The following is a 24,028-nucleotide window of genomic DNA, read 5'->3' on the forward strand; positions in this document are numbered from 1 at the left end:
ACACAAAACCATTGAAATTCCATATATAGTTAGTTGCACTAACTATATATCGCGCACCCGCAATCCACTGCTGATGATGTCACATATTACATCATTCATGACATGGTCAGTGACATCACTGATGACATCACTGATGACATCTCAAATGACATCACTGATGACAACATCCAGTGACTGTATGTTTCTGTAAAGTTAAAATATGTCTTAGATATTGAAGAATGAGTGGATGTATAAGTGTCTGGATGAAGGATTTAGTAGGTGCGTGACTGACTGTATGAGTGAGTGATTAAATGTGTCTCACTGAATGCATGGGTTAGTGACTAAACTGTCTTAATTTGTGCATCATTATGTCTGTTGTGATGTAAACTGCTGCATGTGTTGATCATTAGCTATACGAGAGGCTATATGTGTTATTAATTGGTTGCCCAAGTATTTCTATGGGAGATTGAGTTTGTGTGGGGGTGGCTGGAAGGTGTGTGACTCTGTGCATAGATGTGTGAGCAGTTTATTCACTAGGTGTATGAGTTCAAGAGTGCATGTGGAAACAGCTACATGGGCAGTTGACTGTGTGCATGAGTGTATTGATGAGTGAATGGATATCTCAATGCTACATGTCATAGTAAGTACATATGTAAAACACAGTACATGTGAGAGTTGGCATATATAAATAACTGTGCATGAGAGCCACTGAGTGAGTGGTTGTATCGATCATTGTGAACTTGTATCAGGGATTGTATAAGAGAGTAAATATGTGTTAGTATATGTTTCAATAAGTAAGGTGTGTATAACTGTATAGTTGAAGAAATGGAGGTGAGATTGTTTCTTTGCATGACTGACTGGGTGTGTGAGTAACTCCATGGATGAGTGGCAGTGTGTGAGTGTCTGTATACACTGAGTGTATCTAAGGTTATATTAGAGTCTGAAGAGGTTTATCGTATTAGCACAAGAATGATGCCAAATGAGACGTCATCAGTGATGTCATCAGTGATGTCATCAGTGATGTCATTTGAGATGTCATCAGTGATGTCACTGACCATGTCATGAATGATGTAATATGTGACATCATCAGCAGTGGATTGCGGGTGCGCGATATATAGTTAGTGCAACTAACTATATATGGAATTTCAATGGTTTTGTGTGAGTAAAATAAGGTTTTCTAAATGCTAATTCCTAACTATATATGGTCTATAACCTATGGTTTTTTCAGTGAATTTTCAAGGTTTTGTAAATGCTAATTCCTAACTATATATGGTCTATAACCTATGGTTTTTTCTGTGAATTTCATTGGTTTTTTAACAGCTAATATCTGTAGCTGTAAAATGTATTCTTCTTTAAATCCAAAAATATATTTTATATGTTTATGAATAATTTTTTTTTAAATATTTTTTTTTCTTCGTTCCCGCTTCGCGAATCGGGAAGCTTCCCGTTAGCTGACCTTGATGCCGCGAAATAGACCGCGAGCCGGTAAACGTTTCTTTACCGCAAGTGCCGCGTTAGAAAACAACATCGTGACGCCTCCCGTCCGCATGACGTTTCACGTTGTCGCGTGATACGTCATATGACGTGCTACGTTAGCGAACTGGTACGCGAAGCGAGTCGCAAAGCGCAGGTTTCTGGAAGCAAACCGGGAGGCCCTGCAAAGCGCTTAACGTAAACACAGCAAGTCATGTGACTTGGTAATAACACTTTTCATTGGTTCATTTCACTTTTGGTTTCCTAATGATGTAAGACTAGGTCATATAATCTAAAATGAACACTTTTGATTGGTTGAGAACTCTTGTTTTTCCCAAATGATGAAAATCCCTCCTTCTTTCCTCACTCTGACTTTCATCATTGTGAGAGAAAGACCCTTTGTGATCACTGAGCAATGGCTTCTTTAGTAGCTTCAGCTGGTGCTTCCCCACCACCTCCACCACATCCAAGGAAGAGTGGACCACCTGCTCAAGTTGTAATTCAACAAGAAGAAGAAGAAGAGGAACAGGAGGACGAGCACGAAGAGAGGCAGTTTTTGCCTGAGCAGCCCAGGACGTCTCACCGGAAAGAAAACTTCATTTGGCAATTTTTTAAAATTCCCAAAGGTCAGAAAAAAGTAAATGCAAGATACGTAACTTGCCTTATATGTCAAGATAGACTGTCCAGAGGGACCGACAAAAAATACAGTTTCGGAAACTACACAATGCATCGCCATATGACTAGGTGGCATCCTAACAACTACAGTGCTGCACAGTTTCGGAACGACCTAGATAATCTCCCTATTATGGCCAGAAGATCTGTTGTACCGGAAGTAACGGGACCAGAGGGCAGGGAGATGGTGCCAAATATACAAATGAGATTTGGTGATGTAAAACACATCTGCGCATTTTGCGATGGATTCATTTCCTACGGAGAAAAAAGCATCACTCTGATCAACAGAGCTATTGACTATCATATGCAAGTTTGTCCGAAACGCCCAAAATAATAAATACTTCTTTTTTTTTGTTTTGTTGCTCCTGTTGAGCCCTTTACAATGAATCGTTTTCATTGCCCCCTCCAAGAAAACCCCAAAAAAATATAAAACTGTTCCGAAAAATTCAAAAACAGTAAAAAAATGTTCAGAAAAAAAAAAAAAAAAGTTCTTTTCAGAACTACCTCCCCGTTATTAAAAAATTGGTACAATATTTGGAACTGTGCCAACCTCTATTTCTCTTAGTTCGCTTCCTAGTTCGCTCGCTGGTACGCGAACCGGAAGCGAACCAAAAACAGTAAGTATAAGGGAAGGAAACAGACACTTATGTTAAAAGAAACACAGCTATAAGGGAGTAAACTAGAGATACCATTACCCGTAATCCACTGCTGATGATGTCACATATTACATCATTCATGACATGCTCAGTGACATCATCAGCAGAGGATTGCGGGTTTTTTGGCAACATGCCTTATCCACGGTTTAATAACGCTGCCTTTTGCTTTATATAAGTTTTCAAATTGTATGAAATATATACCAATAGGTCGTTATGAACCTTTAGGTAGTGCTTTTCTTCATGAGGTCTGGTCGCTTCCATACACATACAGATGTTTCAAAGATGATCAAGAAGTTTATCTGAATGGAGAGGAATGCACTGAGACGCCAGATCATTCACTAATGTGTAGGCACATACAGTTACACGGTTCATGCAACAAACACCGACCAAATATGGCTTGCGTGTTGCAAGGCACGCCACTTCCTGCTATCATCCCCACGTTCAAGTTGTTGGAAAATGGTAGTTATTTGATGCTCAATAATGAAGATTGTTCTGAGTTAATTAAAAGTATTCCTTTTATCGTAACAGTAAGTGAACGGGTTATTTGCTGCAGAAATGTTCTATTTCCTCCCACACATGAACATAGGGAGTTTTCAATCTGGCCACAAATACCAACCTTGGGACACGTTTCAACGGCATGGCAAGAATAAGAGCTCTTTTGTCTCAGAGAGAGGTGGCCTTGAGTTCGGCCCGTGAAACTTTCGTACTTCACATAGCGAACACCCATACAGAGGTGCACACCCTTTTCAATTAAGATTTGCCTTTCAATTTCAGCAACATGTTTCCGACTATCTTTAACGCATCCTCCACAAAGTCCCTGGCACACTTTTTTAAAGTTGTTACCAGTGGTCTCGTGACTTCATTTGAGAAAATCTTTGGAGTCATCCCTGCTTCCTTTCATTGTATTTTCTGCACTCTGGTTCGTAGATTGGCATTTTTACTTGCATTACCAGCGGACGCTCTTGTGCTTTTTTACATTTTTAAATATGGATGTCCCTCCTATGCAACCTCCGACCCTGCAGCTGCTGACACTGTTCCGCAATCGCATGCTAGAATATTATGGCACAATGCCGTTGGCGATATTAAGCACGGCATATGGATTATCTTTTCGGTTCTCCTACTTCACCTGTGTCCAGCCTGTATTTCACTGCCTGACCTGTGATTTCGATTGGGCCATTGATTTGTGTCTCTGCGGACCGGTTTCTCCTGACGTCGACTTTAATCAGCTGATGACTCCTATCATTACTCACGAGTTGGTTTGTCCTGGCGAAAGGATTATGGCTGTGGCATTGATGCATGGACTACTTGGTCCCTGGAATTTACTGGCGGCAGCACAGTCTTTCTTGGAACAGAGCTTTCTTGAAAACCCACCGAGCTGTCCTCTGATGGTGATAGAGGATCCGGTGCTGGGAGAGCACGTATGTTCTTTTCCGCTTTTAAATTGGATGGCTGAACTGTTTTCGGATGAAGACGGTGACTTCCTATTGGAGGCTGTTGCAGCTTATTTTGCATACACAGTTATGTCATAGACCTTTTTCATGTTTGATATGCTGAGTACTAGCATTTCATTGACAATTCATTGACTTATTTGTCAAGTTTTTATTATTTACCTTGCCTATTGGCTTAAGACTCGATAAAGTACTTGGCTGTTTTATTTTTCTTTAGCATTAAATTTTCCTAGTTTTTAATGCTTTACCTTGCGGACCGTCCACATATAAACTTGCAATCTGCTCTCATGAGATGGCACTTCTATTATCTTATTCAGTTCGTTTCCGGATCATGAGGAGGTGTCATCTAGGTCCTGGATATCTTTACACCGTGTTAAGTTAGCATGGGCTCATTACCGGTTTAAACGCCATTTTTCCTTTTTTGCAACTTCTGCACACGACACTTAGTTGTTGCTTTAGCTTTCCACCTAGTAGTTCATCGTGGTTTACATGAGAATAATATGTTATTGGTCTACTATCTGCTTTACTTGTTAAACTATATCTGTACAGCGAGTGCTAAAGTTTCAAGAACAACACGATACAGAATTGTTATGAGGTCTGATCTCCACGACTTCATACTCATAACATAAGTGCAACTTCTGCCAATTCTGGGCATGAGGCGGGTTTTATATTGCTTTGCCGAACACACATACACAACAGTTGATGCGGTTCACATGAAGAGAGAGCTGGTGTATGCTGATGTGATTCCTTCAAATCTAAGACACTAAAGTATGGGCACGCCCTAAACCAACACAAAGAGACCTTCTTAGCAAATAATATAATATGTGTATTAGGGAGGGTGAGATATAAGCAGCCGCGGGCCGTGGAGGGAGTTACGATGGGGCAGGGAGGCGGGGAGGGGGAGAAGCAGGGTGGAGCCCTCTCTACCTTGCCCCTCCCCCTCCCCGCCTCCCTGCCCCACCGTAACTCCCTCCACGGCCCGCGGCTGCTTATAAGTGTTGCTAACTCTTATTCATTTACAGCATGTTAACATACTGTCACCATTCGCTTTTTATGTACTAGTAACTATGCTGGTAATTTTGCTACTGATAATATGTGTACTTGTATTCTCCACCCTGCTTCTCCCCCTCCCCGCCTCCCTGCCTCACCGTAACTCCCTCCACGGCCCGCGGCTGCTTATAAGTGTTGCTAACTCTTATTCATTTACAGCATGTTAACATACTATCACCATTCACTTTTTATGTACTAGTAACTATGCTGGTAATTTTGCTACTGATAATATGTGTACTTTTATTATCTAAGGTACTACGCCTGAGAAGACGGCATTAGTAAATAAACATTTCAAATACACATCTGTTCTTCTTAACTCCATGTTCTGGTTTCTAAGAAATCTATAACGACCGACTGTTCATGAGTTCCACGTATCCTGAGGTACTATAAGTTCATATTCTGGATTGTCTAAACATTGAGAGTTTGTTATATCCAATGTGACACTGTACCTAGCTTGCTAAGGAGTTTTTGATTACTAACGTGAGTTTTGGGACACCCTAATTCGCCGAGGTTCCAATCCTCTGTCCACAGTTCTGTGTGAGAACAGAAACCCTGCGACAGGGGCACCCCCGACCCTTGCTGGAGCTTCATCACACTTGCGATACAACTCCAGCAATGCGCCACCTTTACGGCACAGATACATCACGCATCTGTGCTGTTTTTGCCCCATGATGCGCCGCATTGTAAATGCAGCACACCATAAGTGACGGAACAGCGGCACAAAATGACTAACACATCCCTGGTGATGCGCCAGTCATCATAAATGTATCCCTATGCTTCTTATCTTGTTAGAGATGAACCGCCATATGTATCATCAAAGTTATTTGCATTTCCTAAATAGCGAACTTTAAGGAATAAATAGCGATTCTTTACCATTCCTAGTTTGCGATGAGCTATTTGCTAATTAGCCGAATGTAGCCCAATGAAGCCCAATGTAGCCCAATGTAGCCCAAAGATGGCCGCCAGACACACAAAAAAACAAATGTAGCCCAAATATCAGCCAGATGTAGCCCAACTATAGCCCAGTGACAGAATGACCAATCAGCTTCGCAAACCTCCGTTACGCGAAGCGGAGCGCTGTTACAGATATATATCTTTTTTTGAACGTTAATTTCTCAAAATCCACTGGAGCACATATATTGAGACCTAGCAAAGGCACATCGGGCTACCAGTCCCTAATATTTTGCCAAGTTTCGTGCAAATCCATTCAGCCGTTCAATTATTATTATTATTATTTTTTTTTGCCCCGCGGGGCCCTTTTAAAACCTCCACATCAAACCTAGGGGGTCAGCGAGGATCTACTATGCCCCCTTATAGTTATTTCCCCCTTTGTTTTGACCTCCTCTTGTCTCTCGATCCTACCGAGAGACAAGATGGCGGCCGCTACGGACTGTTTGGAATGTTGACAGACGCCGGAGAACCAATCAGCTTCGCTTCACAAAGCTCCGTTGCGCGAAAAGTCTGCGAACCAGTGCGCTGCCCGGTCCGCTGTTACAGATATATATCTTTTTTTAAACGTTAATTTCTCAAAATCCACTGGAGCACATATATTGAGACCTACAAAAGGCACATCGGGCTACCAGTCCCTACAATTTTGCCAAGTTTCGTGCAAATCCATTCAGCCGTTCGGGCTAAAAGTGAGGCCAACCGCCCTATGGAAAACTCAATGTTAAAAACACATTTTGGGACCCCCCTTTTTTCTCGGCCCCCACTGGACGAACCCCCCCCCAAATTTTCAAGGGCTGCTCAGAAACAAAATGTGCCATTTTCCTGAAAATTTCAGCCACTTCCGTCCACAAACGCCAAAGTTATTAGACATAGAATTTTCAAAAAACCCATAGAGAAAAAATCCTAACTATATATACCTACTGGCGACCGCCAGTAGGTAATATATATATACATATATACATACTAGCAGCCCGACCTTGTCCGGGAGCATTTAGGCTTCCCCTACCCCCGCCTGCCCCGACATTGGCCAGCAGCCCGTGCCCCCGCCTGCAGCCCGTGCCCCCGCCCGTCCCCCGCCTTCCCCGACCCCGATCATTGTTTTAGTAATTTCCCGCCCCCTGCCTGGCCTGACACCTGCTTGCCCCGACATTGTCCCCGGAGCATTACCTGAGCCGCAGGTCCTGATTTCACCGCTCCAATTTCCCGTCCCCTGCCTGGCCCGACACCCGCCTGCCCCGACATTGTCCCCGGAGCCATACCTGAGCTGCAGGTCCTCATTTCACCGCTCCTCGCGCCTCAGCCGCCGGTCCTCATTTCTCCGCTCCGCCGCTCTGCTCCTCACTGTCTGTCTGCCGCCGCTCCTCCCCCGCGCCATGTCCGCCTCTCCTCTGCTCCTACCGCCGCTGGCCTCACGTCACCGCTCCTCCCCCGCGCCATGTCCGCCGCTCCTTGGATGCCTCTCCTCCCCGTCCTGACGTGAGCACGCACGTCGCGGCCGGCGCTGCTTTGGGGGGGACTACTTTTAAAAAAGATATAAATATTGTAAATAACGTTTTATTTTGTCGATTATATAGCCTATAACCATCTACACACCCTGACGATTTCAACGGTGTATCGGGTGTGTAGATTGGCGCTGTGGTTCCCGAGTTTACCCGCCTCAAAGCCTGAAAGCTCTTACTATATTATAGTAGTATAGATATATATATATATATATATATATATATATATATATATACTCCTAAATTGCCTAAGCTTGCGAGAGGCACACAACAGGATTCTTCCCTCCGGGCTGTTAGGCTTTGCGTGACTCGTTGCTTCACCTTTCATCAATGTGCCCATAGCGTTTCGGGGAACCACCCCCTTCCTCATGGGCTGCAACAAAAAGCACACGAGATTTGCATCAATTTCATCTGGACTGAATGAATTAAATATACTTCTAAAGCGTGCAGCTACTACAAGAGTGTCCTGGTGCTAAGGCAAAAGGCAAAGAGACTTCAGCTCAGCATACAAGTTGTACAAATGAGTTTTAGTTGTTTCCGGAAGATGGTTTGATTTTGAATCCATCTGAGTTGGAAGGGGAGTTCATTCCAGTGCTTGGCCACCAAAACATAACCGGCCATACAGCCAAGCTTCTTACACCTAATACTTAATAACTAAGAGCTTGGCAGACTACGAGCACCCCTAAATTCTTTGCCACCTCCGTGGGGGGCGAGGGGGAGGTAGAGTGCAGCTACTCGGCCAGGCACCTGACCAACCGGGAAGGGGGTTAGGACCAAAGAGTAGGATCTCTGTTTTGTCTGGGTTACATTGCAGGCATTTGGCTTTAAGCCACCCCATCACTGCCACAATGCAGCCTGAAAACTTTCCTTGGCTTCAGCGAGTTGTCCTCGGAGGTTAGAAAAAGCTGGTTGTCATCTGCATATGAGACAACTTGAATACTAAAAGATTCAACCAAAAATGTCATTGGGGACATGTAAATGTTGAAAAGTGTAGGACTCAGGGCTGTACCCTGAGATACCCAGCACTTAAGAGTCTTCACCTCAGAGAAAAATGTGAAAATCAAATGATTTCACTGCAGCGAATTTTCCATATTAAACAGAACAGAAAGGCTTGTTAATGAACCTTCAGCAGTTCCCCTTTGTATACCTTGTTACAACTTTACTTACTGCCCTCACTAAACAAAAGGCAAAGACTTCTGTATCTGTGGAACTACAGCAGTCCATCTCACAGGAAGCGACTAATGCTGTGACTGGGAATCTACTAAGATGGAGTTTTGGGAGTCGGGGGAAATCCTAAGCTTCTGCAACTAAATAAAACTTAGAACTAACTCTCCATAGGTGTCATTAACTCCTTTGCCGTGGGGGTAATTCCCTCACGGCGCGGGGAGGCCGTGGCGCCACGGTGCTCGTGACGAGCCCAGCTCATCATGAGTCACAGTAGAGCTATGCTCATGACGAGCTGGTCTCGTCACGACTCCGCCCACTGATTAATTCTCCCGCACAGGCGGGGAATCAATCGCGCGTGGGCGGACCGCGACCGTTATGACGAGCCCAGCTCGTCATGAGCACAGCTCCCCTGTGACTCATGACGAGCTGGGCTCGTCATGAGCATGGAAGGGGTTAAGAGAATATTTCTACTGTTGCTAATCAGTCGCCACCATGTGAGCTGATTTCAACCAGGGTGGCAAGATCGGCAAGATCATTGAAAAAGTAGACTATGCCCATTTCCAAGAACATAACAGAGCCAAACATCTGACGCATAGCTACCAATCCAGCTTCAGACCACACTACATTCTACATTATAGACTGTGTTCTCTTGACTACAGGTAAAGGTGACTCCTGCCTCTTCATTTTTCTGGACTTGCCTTTGACATACTCACTCATCCACACTCATTCACACCTTAAAGATTCTCTGATAAAGTCAATCACTGGTTCCCCTCTTCCTACGCAGCAGACAGCAGATTTTTCACATTGGCCCTGTGGTGGTGGGTGCGCGGCGGGCCGGAAAAGCAGGCAAGGAGGCCGGATTGAGTGGGCTATGCCGGTAGTTTATTAAACAGTAAGAGGCAAAAGGACAGGAGATACAACAATGTGGGGTCCAAGGGTCTTCCGGGATCTTGGGGGCTCGTCCGGGATCTTCTCCGATGTTGGGGTCTTGATCTGTCCTGGGGCCGTCGGGTCCGGCGCAGGGGAGGTACCTCGGAGGGCAACAAGAGACAAGAAGGCACCGTTAGTCCTGAGGGAACTCAGTGTTTCCTATCACCAACACCGGTCGTGAGGAGAGGAAGAAGGGTCCGTGAGGTAGGTAGGGGTCGGGAGAATGAACGAAGGACGGGGACACAGAAAAGTGTGATTTGGAGTGTGTGAAGGGGGGAATGTAACACAGGGGGAGTGCTTTACAGATAATATACAATGCAAGATGGGGCCTATTTCTAAGTGGTTCGTGACTAAGAGTGCCTAAGAGAAAGGGGAAGATTATTTACACTATATATACAACGAGCACCTAGCGTGCTCCCGGGGGTGGTTACTCGTACTCACACGGTCCGCCGCAACTCTACCTTGGAGTTGCGGCCGCTCTTCAGCCACCTCCTCAGGGACTCCACCAATCTTCTGACCACACGTCTTCTCCTGGATTCGCCTCGTCTCCGTCTTCTCCTCCGGTCCGAGCGTCCTGCCACGATTCTCCGACCACCTTCTGGGCGTCCCGTCTGTTTTTCACTGGTTCCGTCGCTGCTTCCGAGGCGGGACTTCCGGGGTCGGAAGGAAGTGTTTTCCGGTTGGCGGTTTTCGCTGATTGGCTCCTGTAACACAGAGAGGGGCGGGAGTCTCCGTGTCATGGCGGTTTCTCTGAAACGGGTTGCGGATGCGGGGGCTGCAGACCCATCCGATAGCGGTGAGTGTCGGGGAACTGGCAATCCGGGCGGGGAAGAAAGCGGGGCCCCTTCACAGGCCCCTTTAAGTCCCAGAAGATCTCTATTACCTGTTAAGTCCCCCACAGTTCAATCTTGTCTCCTGTCATCTGCAACTTGCGCATTGAGCCCTTTTCATCTGTAAACATTGATTATTAGTAGCAAAATACACCATTAGTTTGGCGGCTAACAACTCTACTTGAAGGTCTTCTCCACTCTACACATCCAATGCCTCAAACAGTGTCTGTACTTCATCCAAACTTGAATGTTGAGTGGTGAAGCCGAACCTTAACTCCATCAAGACAGAATTTGTGAAGAAGCACAAGAAACAATTAGCCGAAATATGGCCTATGACATGAACCTTGAAGGATTTAAACCCCAATTTTCACCCAATGCCAAGTCACTTGGATTAACCATAGACACAAACGCACCCTCAATGTATGTAAAGAAAACCAATATGGCCTTGTACCAGCTGTCTATACTGAAGAAAGAGAAAACATTTCTCCCAGAAAGTGACTTACATTCCTGATACTCTCACATCTAAATGATGGCAATGCCCTGCTCCACAAAATTCCAGACCCCTCGATGTCCTGAAGAAATATGAAGAAATATGACCACATCACCCGTACTGTGATGGAATTCCACTGTTTCATCTAAAAAGGCATCATAATCTGTACCTCTACCTATCTGTTTGACAAGCTTGCCACCTTTGGCGGCTCTCCACAGACATGCTAACACCATCAAACCGACAATGAAAATGTGCAAAAAGAAAAAAACAGGGCAGATGGATTTCTCCAATTATGTACTTAATATCTGGAAAACATCCCTGAATGCATCGGAGCTGCTGAAACCTGTTCCATTGTGTAAAGAGCTGAAAACATACATCTTTAAAGAACCAGCTTCTGCTCCAGTCACTGATTGACTGTAACTTTTCCTTTGACCCTGTAAAGAACTTGGCTGTTTTTAGGTCTCGCCAGCGATAGAGCCTCAACTCTTGCTTTTGAGAGATATTGTATGCAACAAGGGGCTTGCAGCCTGCCCATTGCTTGACATTTATTGGCTTCAATATCAGTCTTACTTGCTACCTTCTAATAAGCCAGCAGCTGCTGGCTTCACTTTCTCTTCTTTTGGCTGGAGCATGGACCAAGTACTGATTGCTTTAGCTTGACTGCTGTCCTTCCGCTGATTGCGCTATGACTGAGGTGCTACTATTATTTTTTCTTCTTCCATGTTGCACTTGTTAAACATCCAGCCATTTGTAGGTATGTTTTACTATGCCACACACACTTCAAAGAAACCCTTTTCTCCTTCGAAGTGGATGTTTATTGTGTCAACAGATATTATCTGCTTTTATTGTGGCAAACGATGTTATCTGCTTCCAAATGTATTTTCACTAAGACATGGACATAGGTGCAATTCTTTCTGTATGTGATAGGGTTTTCTGCCAATTGTCAGAATAATTTTTTTCTATTTTACTCATGGGGAGATTAATTGTTCAGCATGGGCTTTGGTGACCGTGGCAATCATTTGCAGCTATGCTTGTATAGCAAAGTGGCTGTTGTGCAGCATGGCGAAAAATAATGATAATGAAAAAGGATTATGATACATTCATGCACTTAAAAAACAAACAAACACATTAACCCTGGAAGCGTCATAGCACTTTTAAAAAATGAGTTTTAGCCACACTACAAAGCATCTGTGCTGCTTGTGCAGCATTGCTTCAAAACATTACCAAAGCCAATAGCTCTCATAGATAAGACCTATTGGCTTTGTCAGCAGTTGTTTCAGTAGGTTCTCACTGATATGCCACCTACATACATGGGAATGAGGAAGAATATGTATGGGTTATAAAAGTACAGATTACTCTTGCCACCATTCTTCCTTCAGACACTTCAAATCCTAGCAGGAGAGCTGGTCTTGTCAACCAATCAAACTGTACAATCCAATTAGCTTTACAGATTTTATACAATCAACATGTATGCGAAACATTTGTATATAATGAATATCTGTGGACGGTGTTTGCTTACTTGTGGCGCAACTGGAAAACATGACTAGATTTTACTGTTTATTGAGTCTAGTCATATATAGACGCGGGGAGCGGAGAAATCCTTACATTTTTTAATCCAGAGAAGGGACTGCTTGGTGACTTGCTCGGGGTTGTGGCCTGTTTTTGGTAAACGATGGTAGCTGGCCTCACCTGCCTTTGCTCTAAAAGCTTGGCACTGAACATGGAGACATGGAAGAGGAAGAGACTCACTTGAGCTGCTTGTCCATGACACTGAGCTGCACTCTTACTGAGACTTAGTGCAATCTTAGTTAGACATGTAGCGTCAAGAGTACTATGTGGTCAAACAAAATGCTAGAGGTACATGGACACATGGAGCTATGCATTCATAGGGAATGATAACTAAGAGAGGCTCATCTTTGGAAATTAAAGTTTTGGGTACAGTGATCTTTTTGTATTCACCACTTAATCCTGTTTCTTTTTTTGCCAGTAAACACAGGTCATGCATACCGAAAATGCACAGAGAATGGGACGTGGCTACCTTACTTTGGGAACAACAGCTTTGCCTGGAGAGATGTATCAGAGTGCGAGGAAGGAATGGCAGCAATGCAAGAAGAGGTAATCAGAGAGTAGAGTTAAGACTGAACCAAGAAAATGGAATGGGATTAGAGGAAATTGGGGCCTGGTGCGTGAAAGGGGTTTGCAACTGCAAAGCCTGCAGTTCGCAATATTGTACAACTCAAAGTCGCAATGTCTGTGTAACTTGCAATAATGATTTTACGACTCATTATAAATCACTAGAAAAGGAGGGGCATGAAAAGTAGATCCATTTCGTCCCTGTGATTTAGAATGGAATGTGTCAATGGTTTGCAATCTCTATGGCTTGTTCAAACTTTGATTGGAGATCGAATACCAACATAGGGTTGTTTTCATTCACAAAGCGCAAGATGTCCTTGAGGGACTCCTTCCATGTAGTGAATGTGGGTTTTGGTCATTGAAGGAGCACACAGCAGTCCAGGGTACCACTGCAGCTTCCAACAATTGCCCTTCGCATCATGGTAATTTCACATTTTTTTATTTTAGCCCCTGTCATTTTTAAGGTCAGGGTTTGCGATGTAAAAAAGTCTGCGTTCTCAAAATACGAATACCAGAGGTGGGGAGAGTCCTGACTGATTATTATAAAGGCTTTTGTAGCGCGCTCAATTACTAAGAAAATAGTATCCTGGCGCGGAAAAGAGAGAAGGCAGAGCAGAGAGAATCCAGAGCAAAGAGAGGGAGGGGAACCCTATACAGTAATGTTAAAAAAGTGGGTCTTCAGTCCTTTCTTAAACACAGTGATGGAAGGGGCTGTTTTCAAGTGGAGGGGAAGGGTGTTCCAAGCTGTCGCAGCTCTGACAGAGATGGATTGGCCACCAAGTCTGCTGTATTTAAATCTAGGTACAGTCATTTGGCACAGATTAGCCGACCTAAGGGGTCGGTTAGGAACGTAAAGGGAAAATCTTTTTCTCAAATAGACTGGACCGGTTTGATGGACAGCGCGATATGAGAGAACAAGGATTTTAAACAAAATCCTGTGAGCGACCGGGAGCCAGTGGAGGGCGCGAAGAGGTTGGCGGACACTGGAGCTTTTGGGTATGTTAAACAGAAGACGCACAGCGGCATTTTGAATAACCTGGAGGCGGTGTATCAGATAAGCCAGTAGACCGCAGAAAAGAGCGTTCGCGTAATCTAATCTAGATAGTATAAGGGCGCGAATGACGGTCTCCTTGGCCTCCCTCGGAAGAAAAGATAAAAATCTGCGTAACGTTTTGAGTGTGGAAAAGCAGACCCCTGTGAGTTTTTTTAGATGATCCTCAAATTTGAGGTCGTTGTTAAACCATACTCCTAGATTTTTAGCAGGGCCGCCGATAGATTTAGGGCATGGTAGGTCGGCAGGCCACAGAGAATCACTAAAGTTGTCTGGAAAAGAACCATACAGCAGGATCTCTGATTTGCTTTCGTTGAATGTTAGTTGGGCAAAGGCTAGCCAACGAAAGACAGATGATAGGCAGGATTGGGCTCCTACCGGGGTAAAACTAGCAAACTGTTCAGTGTGGTCAGGCATCATAGGAGAGGGAATGGCCAGAGAAGATGAAAAGTTGTTGCAGACAGTAAGCAAATCATCCTGAATTTTGGTGATTTTGTCAACCAAAAAAACAGAGAGTTCTTCGCACCATTTCTCCGAGGAGGTCAATAGAGGTTGAGCGGCACAGGGTGAAACAAAGCTTTTTACAATAGCAAAGATTTCCTTGCTGTTGTTGTTGGCCTTAGTAATACGCCCTGCGTAATAATGGTTTTTGGCAGATCTAATAGCTGCATAGTACTTCTTTTGCGCCACCCTCAATTCCTTTTTTGCCTCAGGGAGATAGGCTTGTCTCCATATCCGTTCAAGTTTTTTACAGCCCTTCTTACTTGCAGGACACGAGAGATGTGCTTCGTCTGATCGATGATATGGACGGCAGGGAGGATATTGATCTTCTCTTGACACTCGACGTGGAAGCGTTGTACACCAACATACCCCAACAGGCAACGCTGCAAGTAGTGGACTCCCTCCTACGACAAGAGGAGTGGTTGTCCCCTACCCCGGTTTCATTCATAATGGAGTTGGCACATATTGCATTAACTGAAAATTTTTTCAAATATGAGTCCAATTTGTACCTCCAGATCCGCGGGACATCGATGGGCTCGACCTTTGCGCCGAGCTTGGCATGCCTCTACATGGCATCATTTGAGCAACAATGCATCTACCCCCCGGAACACAACCCATTCCGTGAAAATCTCACGTGTTGGCGTCGGTACATCGACGACATTTTGGTTTTCTGGAAGGGAGATCGGACGACTTGTGAGGCCTTCTGTACATGGATAAACCAACAAGACCCTTTTCTTAAATTCACGGGCACCATCTCCGACAAATCCATACCCTATTTGGACCTCAGCATAACCCTGGAGCCAACTATAATCAGCACCAGTCTCTATACTAAGGAGACTGACAGGAACAGTCTGTTGCCTTACTCCAGTCACCATACGAGATCCCTTAGGGACAATCTCCCCTTTGGACAATTTCTCCGCCTTCGGAGAAACTGTAGTTCTACCACTGACTACAAACGACAAGCGCAAGCCCTGCAAACCAAACTCCTGGACCGGGGGTACCCTACACGTCTTCTAAAAAACTCTACCAAACGAGCCCTCAACAACAACAGAGAGGCCCTACTTGAGACACACCCCCAGGAGCCAGATGACAAGATTACCTGCGTTACCTCATTTACAAGAAACTCCTCATTCATCAAAAAAACTGTCAGTACCCATTGGGGCATTCTCAACTCGGCAGGAATGGAGTTACCGCGCCCACGGTTTGCCTTCAAAAGGACGGCTAACCTCAAGGACACCCTTATCCATACCCGTCCCAAGAAAACCAGCACTCAATCTGTTAATACGCTTTGGGACCTCCCCCCAGTTACTGGACACTATCGCTGTGGTTCATGTGTTGTCTGCCCCCAGACCATCCAGGGCAAGACCGTTGTACTTAACAAGAACTTCACGTGGACACTGAACAAGCATACTAACTGCAATAGCTCTAGATGCATTTATGTTTTGATTTGTCCTTGCGAATCGCTGTATATCGGGATGACAATGCGTCCTGTTAAGCAACGAATAATGGAGCACAATAGTAACATCCGATGTCACAAGACACATACAAAGCTCTACGAACATTGCAAGGACTACAATCATTCTCCAGAGAACATCCGATGGACTGTCATTGAGTCTTTACCGAACCTGAACCAACAAGCCCTGTTCAGATATGAACAGAGATGGATACATCGCCTTCAGAGCGATGAATTGGGATTGAATGATGGGGTGCCCTGGACGACACTCGCCAGATAGTTATTAATCTGGATCAGTTATCCAATTCTAAGTGTCTTTACATGCCTTGCCACATTTCCAAACCCATTCCAAGATGGCCCCCGCTTTGATTGTCCCGGGCAGCATCATCTCCAGCCACCCGCGTGTTGGGTTTCTTACTCCTGCACACCTGGGCGATACCCGCCAGATAGCTATTATTTAGCTGGACCAGTTGTCCACTTCTAATTCCCTTAAAAGAGGCCCTACTAGACTTCCAAACCCATTCCAAGATGGCCACAGCTTAGTATAGCTCGGGCCACGCTATCCTCAGCTAATCCCTCCTTGCCTTTTACTCCCGCATTCCAGGGCGATACTGGCCTGACAGCTATTAACAATCTGGGCTAGTTGCCCGCTTCCAGGTGCCTTTAACATGCCCTGCTAGACTCCTAAACCCATTCCAAGATGGCCCCAGTTTAGTATGGCTCGGGCCGCGCTATCGTCAGCTAACCCCTCCTTGCTTTCCTTTCCAGCGTGCCGCAACCTAGCAACTAGAGGGACACACCCCTCTGCGCGCGCTCCATTCTCCCTTATCTAGACCGGACTTTGCCTCACTACCGTGCCGGCTGTCCAGTTATCAGAGTTCCAGTGGGAGGGGTAGGTGCAGAGATGTCCGCCACCAGCGACCTCTGAGGTAAGGTGTGGATCTGAGCCCCGATATACAGCTTGTTACTTGTTTACACACACAGCAAGCCCACTCTCGCAATTGGGTTATCGGCTGGTAAGTTCTCCCTTACGTTCCCGCTAAATGCGCTACTTTCCCCGTAGGAATTCCTCACTCGCTGCTGGCCCCACCTGGACAGCCCGTGAGGCTTTAAAGAGGAATCCCAACGGGTAAGTGGAACAGGGACTCGCAGACTGGCGCTGTCTTATGCGCACTCGTCGAGCATGGCATGTCGACTTTTTTATTTACATATTTCCTCGCCGGGATACACGACCTTCCCGCTAGCGTTGAACTAACCTTGTAACAGAGTGTCAAATCACCTTTAATGGTTTTTACTGTGCGGCTTTTCACCATTTATGGCTCAAATCTTAGCCTATAAGTGTATGAATAATATTTTAATATTGGCGCCACCCCCCTCTCGACAAAAGAAGGATGTGCCACCACCATCCTGTACAATGCACAGGCGGGAAAATGGCGCCTCCACTTAGATGCATGCTATAGCGATCCAGCATGGCAGCACTATGCAGTGCGCTCCACTCACGCGCATTTTTATACCACTCTCACTCACAGCACTACCCGACCCTGTCACTACCTAGACAGAACACTACCCACGGGGCACGTATTCTCTGACACCCCGGATATAGGCACAAATATGATGTACTCTGGTCCATACTTACTTGTGACATCATTGTTGTTTGCGTTCTTCTTTTCATTTTTCCAGGAGGTCCCTCGCAAGGAACCATTTCCGAACGACAATACACAGGTCGTATACCAGTGTCCTCTTAATCCGGAGGATACTAGCAATTATATGAGCACAAAGGTCCTGATGAATCGCCCTTAGGGCGAGAAACATGTTGACCGTTTTCACAACAAGGGTTGAATAAAGGTTTGGTCTCATTGTTCACCACTCCTTAATACCCCTTCATCTTTTTTAATAAAGTAGTGAGCCTGACCAATAAAATCTCTATTAGGACTCTACTAACTTTTTTTAAGACACACCACCACGCTCACTATTGCACTTTTCATAGGCCCCTCACACCCACACACCCGTTGGCTCGGAATAGAAGATCTCCGCCAAAGTGCAGCTTCCCTTGCTGCCCGACGGGCATTGCACCGCCAGCCTGTCGTAGGAGCAGGATACCGATGATGACGCTGGACGGTCATCGGCTGGGATAACAGTAGTTGTCCTGCCGTTAGCCTGTGTGAGGTATCCTTACATTCTGAAAAGGGTCTACACTATGCACTTAACCCCCACCTTTTTAATGAGTGAGAGAGAAGATAGGCTGAGCTAATTTTTTAGCTCCCATTGGGGAACTCTGTACAATACTTTTTGTTGCATCTTCCTAGGACGAGTGCATTGGACCCCACTCAAAAATCGTCCCCCCCTATTCCCCCTGTTTGATACCAATGTTAAAATTAGTACAAACCAGATCGAGGACATGTCCACCTGAGTGGGTGGGCGCCTCAACCCATTGTTTAAGCTGGGCCATGGCAAGAGTTTCGTTTAAGTGGACCGAATCAGGCAAGTGCGGGTTATCCATATGGATATTAAAATCCCCCAGGAGAAGATATCTGGAGTATCTCAAAACCCGTGGGACTACAATATCCTCCAATGCCCCCAGAAAGTTACCTGCATGGCCTGGTGGTCGGTAGACCAGGGTACCTCCTAAGGTAAAATGAGCCCCGAATGTTAATGAAAAGTGAAACATCTCTGCATCAGCTGGGGGACCCTGAAGGTCATGAGAGAATGCCCATTGTTCTCTAAAAATGGCTGCTATGCCGCCTCCTCTGCCTAAAGGACGATCATTCCTAACAATTTTAAAACCTCGTGGGATAGCTAATTCAACAGCTGGGCCGCATGTCTCGTTTAGCCAGGTTTCTGTGATAAAAAGGAGATCTAGCTGATTGTCACTCAATAGTTCAAAAATATCAGCAGTGTGCTTGACCAGTGACCTGGCATTGATCAAGCCACCTCGGATGCGTGAAGAATCATCAGAATATTGAGTAGGACACTTGAAAGTAGGCAGAAAGCGGAATTTGCAAACATGACACACCCGCGAGGGAGTGTCGGCTACCTCCCATTTATCACTGCATGGGCAGGGGTTGGCTCTTAGTGCCAAGAGGTACTCACGGGAGTAGCGAGTTCTGGTCCTGTGGGGCGTTTGTGGGGCTTCAACCGGGGGGCAGGCGCTGGCCACGTCCGGGACATGGACGGGCACAGACGGGCCCTTCTTTGGCGCTCCTTCGGCGCGCAGACGGCGCCCCCGCTGCGCGTGGCCGCTGCGCGTCTTGGAGTGCATGACTATTTGTAGGACAAGCCCCACCCTCCACTGGACCGCTAACTCGGGTCCCGCAGGGTCCGGCCCACACTCAATATGGCGCCCGACCTAGCCCTCCACAACAATCGGCACTTGAAGCCGCGGTGGAACGGGGCTCAGGGAGACCTGAACAATGTAATGCTTTGTGGCGGTAAGTTTTAAAAAGTACACAGTATAATAACACAGCAATTCGTAAAATCAATTAGGAGTGTTAAAAAACAAGATTCAATGCATCAGTGGGAAACAGGTAGGAGCAGAGGAGAGCCCTCGCAATCTGCTCGCCTTCTCGAGCGCTGTAATGAGGTGCTGCCACCACCCCCAAACAAACGCACAGACCCACGAGCACCAGATCTATTTGTAGGACAAGCCCCACCCTCCACTGGACCGCTAACTCGGGTCCCGCAGGGTCCGGCCCACACTCAATATGGCGCCCGACCTAGCCCTCCACAACAATCGGCACTTGAAGCCGCGGTGGAACGGGGCTCAGGGGGACCTGAACAATGTAATGCTTTGTGGCGGTAAGTAGGTGCTGCCACCACAAGAAACATAAAGCGTAAGGTGCCGATGTGGTGCCAACCAATATATATTGCGAAGAGCCGAAGCTTGTGGGGCAGCATCCTTACTAAAGTGTTTAATTCAGCACTTGCTGGAAATTCTGTCCCCCTCCATGGCGTTTGGCCATGATTGTGCCGATCCATAAGAAAGAGGATTGATCCAGTCCATCTAACTACTGTACGATCTCTCTTCTAGATAGTGCAAGAAATATTCTGGGCACAGTTCTGCTCAGCCGCCTTCAGGGGTGGGACTATGCTTATAACATCTTGACTGAAGTGCAAGCTGGATTTAGGCCTCGCATTGGGACCATTGATCAGGCTCTCCGGTTGTACATGATCTCCTATAAGTTTATGGTGGTGAAAAAGACATCGCTGCACCAAATATTTGTGGACTTAAAAGCAGCTGTTGATTTAGTGATAGAGAAACGCTGTGAAGACCATTGGTGAATCTTGGTGTTGACTCCTCGCTAATAATGGCCATACAGGCTCTGCATATTAATAACACAGCCAAAGTACGGTATGGCGCGGACGGGTAGTGCACTGCACCCTTCCAGTCAAAAAAGGTGTCCGGCAAGGGTGTGTGTTGGCTCCCTTGCTATTTAGCCTTTTTTTAAATGATGCTGCCGATTATTTGATGGTAGGCCCCATAGATATTCCAACTGTAGCCAGGAAGTGGGTGCCAATAGTACTATAAGCGGATGACGCAGTTTTGATGACACAAATAGAAAATGCCGCCCATAGGCTACTAAAACATTCTGTGGAGTATTGTGGCAAGAAGTCATTAGCCATCAATGGTAGTAAAGCAAAGAGCATGGTATTGAGGCCCTCCCCTTGCTTTAAGCGAAAGCTTTTGGTTGAAGGTATACCTTTGGCTATTGTCAAACAGTTTGACTATTTGGGTATTCAATTTACAGAGAAATTGTGATGGGATATCCAAATACAGAAGGCCACGCTAGTGTTGAGACAATTGGCGGGAGCAGTTTTAAATTTTAGACATCAGGCCAGTGCCAGAAGTATTAGTGTTATTTTACAAATATTTAATCAAAGGGCAGTGGTGACCGTACTTTATGGTGCGGAATTATGGGGATTTGGGAATGTCCGCCCACTCCAAGTTGTTGAAAATAATTTCCTCCATAATTTGCTGGGGCTTGGGCCAGGTACCCCCCTAGTGGCACTGTACGCAGAGCTTAATTTTACTCATATATCAGAAACTATTGTTCTCAGGCCAATTCTCTATTAGGGGATTGGTAAGAAACCCCAAGACCACAGTTTTTTAAAAACTCTTGAGGAACTCACAGCCATTTGCTCCTGTTGAGGCTATACATGGTCGTCACATGTACAAAAAAGGCTGTAGGAATTACAGTTGATATCTCTGTGGGATGCTCCTGGAAGTGATAGACAGGGTACTGCAGCTATGATTAAAGACCGGTACCACGAATATATGCAGATAAAAAAATTATGAGAGCTAAGCCTGGATCTTTTACAGGTAAATACTTCATTTATGCTATTTTGTAATAAATATGTAGTCGCCCAGTGGAGATGGCTTTTTCCCCTCTTTCAACACTATGGGGGTCAGATGTGTTAAATCAGCAATGGCTGTATCTATTAAACCAGATGATATGAATGTGGTTACCTCTGTAGTGTCGTATTTATGGGTTACTTGGCCCTGCCTGAAAGAGTTGCCCTCTACCTAGGATCATGTTTAAGCAGGTAAGCTTTATCAATTTGGTTGTTTCTATAACGTAACACATTGTAATTGTATGTATCAGTTGAATAATTTTGCACTACTTCAATGCACTGCACTTTTACTTCCTAGGTGGATGGACAAACTGTTTATAACTGGAAAAAGACTATTTCTATGTTTCCTTAACTAATAGTGATGTTTATGTTTAAATTTAGGAGGTAGCCTCTGATGGTAATATGTACCTTTCCCATTGCACTTGCACTTTACGAATATATGATGATACAACGCGATCATGTTGTTCGCGGTATCTTACAACGCAGGTTTTACAAAGCAAGCCGTTTCAATGACTTGCGCTGGAGGGCGCTGGACTTAGGGACAGTACGATTTACTATTCCAACACCATTCTACATACAGTAGGGAAGATGTTGGATAGTAAATCCTACTATTCCTTAGCTTGCAGCCGTTGAAACGACTTGCGTTGTAAAACCTGCGTTGTAAACCTACCACAGTGAAACTCCCGCGTAGTAAAGGTCGTCTCCCACACCTCCCAGCTGCTCCTCCCTCCCACTTCGCCTTTTATGGAGGACGCCACACGGAAGCGCAGCGGACGAGCCGAAGGCTCGCCAAAGGCAAGCCCCTCTATGCCCCTCCAGGCCTAGACTGCGCCCAGTGCCAGAACCCCTGGACCCCGCACCTCCCGCAACGCCGGACTCCGTTACGATGCCAACACCCTCCATGCTATCAACACAGGCCGAGACCACCTCTGCTGCCAGGCTGCCCCGAAACGCACTCACGGACCCTTCTCCTGCCGCACCTGCAGCTTCTCCTGTGACAGAACCACCAAGCCTCCAAGGACCGGACCCAACCACCTCCGCTGCATACTCCTCAACACTCGCTCCGCACGCAAACACGCCGTCGAGCTCTGGGACCTACTCGATACAACGGCTCCAGATGTAGCTTTCCTGACCGAGACCTGGTGGAACGACTCCTCGGCACCGGACATCGCCATAGCCATCCCAGACGGATACAAGATATCCCGCAGAGACCGCACCCACGGAATCGGAGGAGGAATAGCCATCGTCCACAAATCCACACTCCAGGTCCACACCCTCGCAGACGACCCTCTGAACTCCGCCGAACACCTCCACTTCCGGATCCACACCGACCCCAACACCACCCTCAGAGGAACACTCGTCTAAAAACCTCTAGGACCCCGGGCCCCGTTCAGCGACTCCATCACCGACCTCGATAGCACCCACGCACTCGCCTCCACGGACTACATCCTCCTCGGGGACCTGAACTACCACCTCGAGAACAACAGGGACACCAACTCCGCCAACCTGATCCACAACCTCTCCAACCTCGGATTCCAACAACTCGCCACCGAACCCACCCACGCTGCCGGCCACACGCTCGACCCCACACGCTCGACCCCATCTTCTCCACAAGCACCCACGTCGCCTTCAACCACACCACCGAACTCCACTGGACCGACCACCGATGCATCCACTTCACATTCAAGAAGGCAACCACGCACCACCGCACCCAACAGCTGCCCCGTCACTGCTGGGGCAAAGTCACCGAGGACCAGCTGACCTCCACCCTCGCCCTGAACCCACCTAGCGACCCCACCGACCCAGACCCCGGAACCTCAGACAGTGGATCGAAGACTGCGCCAACCCTCTCGCCCCGCTTAAGAAACCCTCCATCAACCACCCCAGCAAGTAGGCCGCCTGGTTCACCGAGGAACTCCGGACCTCCAAACACACGTCGGAAGCGAGAAAAGAAATGGCTCCAAGACCGCACGCCGGACAACCACACTGCCCTCAAAGACGCCACCCGCTGACATCACCAACTCATCAGAACAACCAAAAGATCCTCCTTCAAAACCCGCCTTGACAACAAAGCACACGATTGCAAAGAACTCTTCAGCATCGTGAAGGAACTCTCCAACCCCAGCGCCAACACCAACGGCATCCCGCCCTCGCAAGAACTGTGCGACTCACTGGCCACCTTTTTCCACCGCAAGATCATCGACATCCACGACAGTTTCAACGTCCCGCCCGCCCCGACCACGACAGACCCCACCCCGAACGACATCAACCTACTGACCTCCTGGGCCCACGTAAACCACGCCGAAACACGCAAGATCATGAACCCCATCCACTCAGGATCGCCAGCAGGCCCCTGCCCACACCACGTGTTCAGCAAAGCAGACACTACCAGCGCACCC

The 24,028-nt window shown here is 46.5% G+C and overlaps 1 protein-coding gene across 1 annotated transcript in view; it reads left to right on the plus strand.

The window, feature by feature from the left end:
• Window positions 1-24,028, plus strand: part of LOC144769378 (glucagon-like peptide 1 receptor) — a 368,429-nt gene that overhangs the window by 137,916 nt on the left and 206,485 nt on the right. The window contains exon 4 of the mRNA XM_078653433.1: window positions 13,130-13,257. Within this exon, the coding sequence (XP_078509559.1) occupies window positions 13,130-13,257 (128 nt within the window). The remainder of the gene's footprint in view (window positions 1-13,129; window positions 13,258-24,028) is intronic.

The sequence above is a fragment of the Lissotriton helveticus genome, chromosome 7 (genome assembly GCF_964261635.1).
Source record: "Lissotriton helveticus chromosome 7, aLisHel1.1, whole genome shotgun sequence".
Taxonomy (NCBI): Eukaryota; Metazoa; Chordata; class Amphibia; order Caudata; family Salamandridae; genus Lissotriton; species Lissotriton helveticus.